Raw genomic sequence first — 3222 nt, 5'->3', positions numbered from 1 at the left:
TGGAGGCGCCAAATCAGAAGTTACGTGCTAAATCGACTTGAAGTGCTGTGGGAAATCTAGGCATTATTGTTTTAATTAATGTTAGATTCATTCTGAGTTTGCTATGCCGGATACAAAATATGTTTTCAGTATATGTCATTTTTGTCAGTACGAGCACATTCAGCACCATGGACAGCAGACACAAACAATTAGTCCAAGTTCGTCATAGCCTGCTAGGAAAGAGGCGCGATAGATTAGATTAACAGAACATTTTGTATTATTATTATTCGTAATTTTTCCATCGTTTCACAAAAGTTGGTATCGTATGCTACGCAAACTAAAGTGATTCATTGCTTTATGCAGTTCAAACCGTCTTGATCTCAGTTGTTTTTTAACTTTCGATTGATTCAAATGATAATTCCGAATTTCAAAGAGATATTTTGTAAGTTTTTCCAATCGTGTTGACTGCAGTGTAGCGTGCACATCATGCAAATCTGAATTTTACACAACTACTATATTTGCATTTCAAAAACCGATTTACGCTTTCCCACCTGTTGTCGCTCCCGCACTTAGATCCATTCAGACGTTTTATAAAACGCTGGTTTATGCAAGGAAATTAAAGGCGAGTTGTATTTTTCAGATGGCTGTCATGCTGAAGCCCTGGACCATCATCGCTACTCTCCTCTTCTGCGTGCTCCTGTGTCTCGGGACGCTTGTGGACGCCTATCCGCCTAAACCAGAGAATCCTGGAGACGACGCTGCTCCGGAGGAACTCGCCAAATATTACACCGCGCTGAGACACTACATCAACCTCATCACGAGACAACGGTGAGAAAGACACGCGGTGTATCACACAAACGCACCTGTTGCTATTACGTTTGCTTAAAATGTTCTTATTATCACCCGACCAGGTGACCATGATAAAAAAAAAAATCATTTCCCGTTAGTGTCAGTGCACCGTCTCCCATTAATACATCAGGACAAATGACTAAGTTCTGCAATATGATTCTGAAATTGCATTATGGTCCACTTTTCAGTAGCCAAAGGCTCTTCATATAACAAATCAGAGTGATAAAACCCAACAGATGCACCTCGGAGAAGCCTCAAAGATTGAATAGGGTTCTCATCTGTCATGGATTGATGTTTCTCTGCAGCCCTGTCCTATAGAGGACTACATTTATTTACATATTTATAGTCTAACAGGCCTTTGACATTTAAGACTATGAGCAACACATTCCAATAAAAAAACATTTACAGTAAATTATTTTCTCTCCCCACAATACACCTTTATTACAGGGCCTCATACTCTGTTAGTCCACCAAAGAGCCTAAAGTCTTGCCTGTATAAGAGGTCAAAAGGAAAATCTATGATGCCTATCTGAGATAAAACAAACAGACGTGATGGTTAAAGCAGCTAAACCATGAGTATGTCACAGTCTGACTACATTAAATGAATGTTGGCCACCTCACAAAGTATTGCCGATGTCCGTAATAGGGAGCAGGTGGGATTCTGTAGAGCTCATGTTTCAGAAATAGCTATAACATTAGTTTAGTCTCAGACTCATTGATGTTGCTTGTAGGCATCTATTGAGGAGTAATCTGAGCATGAAATTGCTTTTTTATTCGAGTGCCAAACCAATGCACTTTTAGCTTGTTTTCAGCATAGGCCTATTCATCTAGAAGATGCTGTTCTGAGAGTAAAAACACTCAATTGGCTCAGGTCCATATTCAAACTCTTCGCTCCATTTCCACTAAATGTTCTCTAAAACTGACATTCGTGTTTTTTCTAAAGATATAGAGGCTTCATTCATATAATCTGTGAGATAAATGTCAGAGTCTATAGGTGACATGTCTCAAGCACATTCAGCTTTCAAGAAGTCAAAAAAACATTTAACTGCTAAATTAGATTCATAACGTCTGGGGTGAAAAGACAGTTTGTATTTATATCGGTGATTGGTGTCTGACAGATAAAGTGGGCTGACTAGTTCTTTTCACTTTCTGACACTTTCACACACCACAGTGAGCTCACTGTGTGAGCAATTTGAGTTCATTATTTCAGTACTGAAATGTTCCCAGCTAAGATACACGGATGGAGTGAAGTAATGAGGGAATAAATTGTCATATTTCTTACATGCAGGTATGGGAAAAGGTCCACTTCGGAAGACGTGATGGCAGAGCTGCTGTTCGGGGACGATACAGAGCGCAAACAGAGATCAAGGTGGGAGTCTTTTTTACTTTAGCTGCAATTTTAATGTTAATTGCTAATGGGCTTGTTAGTATACTTACAACAATAAAACAGATAAACCAAAGTTTCCTGATTAAGATGGTATTCTAAAGGTATTTTGGGTGAATGCAGTTTTTTTTTTTTTAAATCCTCGAGGAACTCAGTAACAAAGGGTGATAGGTTGTGTGTTAATGGGAAGAAGGACAACTCAGGATTTTTTCACACCTGTAGAGGAATAAGGGGACAGATGGATCCCTGGCTTTCTTTCTCTCTGTCCGTCAGGAAGGGAGTGGGTTAGGGAACATGACGCACAGTGAATATTTGAGAGGCCTTGACATTTAACAGCCCTTATTAGGCCTCAAAATAAAAAGTCACACTGTGCTAGCTAATTGAAAACTGTAATAGACTGACAGAAATTGTAGCACAAATTAGAAGATGGAAAGATTTAAAGGTTAAATACTATCAGTGTAAGCAATCGGAATAGGGAATAAACTATATTGATGTCAGTAAAAAAAAAAGAAAAAAGTTGATTGTTTATTTATTTTTTACATTTGTCTCTTTCAGATATGATGACTCTTATATGTGGTGAAGTTCAGTGACTGTGTGTTGACTGTCCTGAGCTAAGCCCACCTGTGCCTCCCACAGAAAACCTCCAGACAATTAAATGAGAACATCAGACAACCTCATCCACCTCTTTATTATACATCATCTTTTTTCTTTGGTGCGCACAGAACAAATATCATTAACAACTGTACATAATATATTATAATAGGAACTATCAATGGAAGTGTATATGTGTATACATCATTGTCATTCAGAAATTATGCTTTTTCGTTTGTACCATGTAAATTATTCTATGTGATTAAAAGTTTATTGGATGAATTTGGCTATTTATTTTGCTCTGGTGCTTTTTGAAAAGGCTGTACCATATGCCGTAAAGACAAATGACAACTTAGGTTTATTTAAAGTTTTTATTATTTAATATAATATCGTAGTACATTTTCAAAATACCTAGTTATT

At 37.6% G+C, this 3222-nt stretch overlaps 1 protein-coding gene across 1 annotated transcript; it reads left to right on the top strand.

Moving 5' to 3' along the window:
* Positions 1–619: 619 nt before the first annotated feature.
* Positions 620–2791, top strand: pyya (peptide YYa; the record flags this gene model as incomplete). Its single annotated transcript, XM_081368682.1, has 3 exons — positions 620–807; positions 2116–2196; positions 2767–2791. The coding sequence occupies 3 exons, from the start codon at positions 620–622 to the stop codon at positions 2789–2791; spliced, it is 294 nt and encodes a 97-aa protein (XP_081224808.1).
* Positions 2792–3222: the final 431 nt, after the last annotated feature.

Source organism: Scardinius erythrophthalmus (assembly GCF_964197995.2).
Source record: "Scardinius erythrophthalmus genome assembly, chromosome: 1".
Lineage (NCBI taxonomy): Eukaryota > Metazoa > Chordata > Actinopteri > Cypriniformes > Leuciscidae > Scardinius > Scardinius erythrophthalmus.
This window is presented reverse-complemented; position numbering and strand designations above follow the sequence as displayed.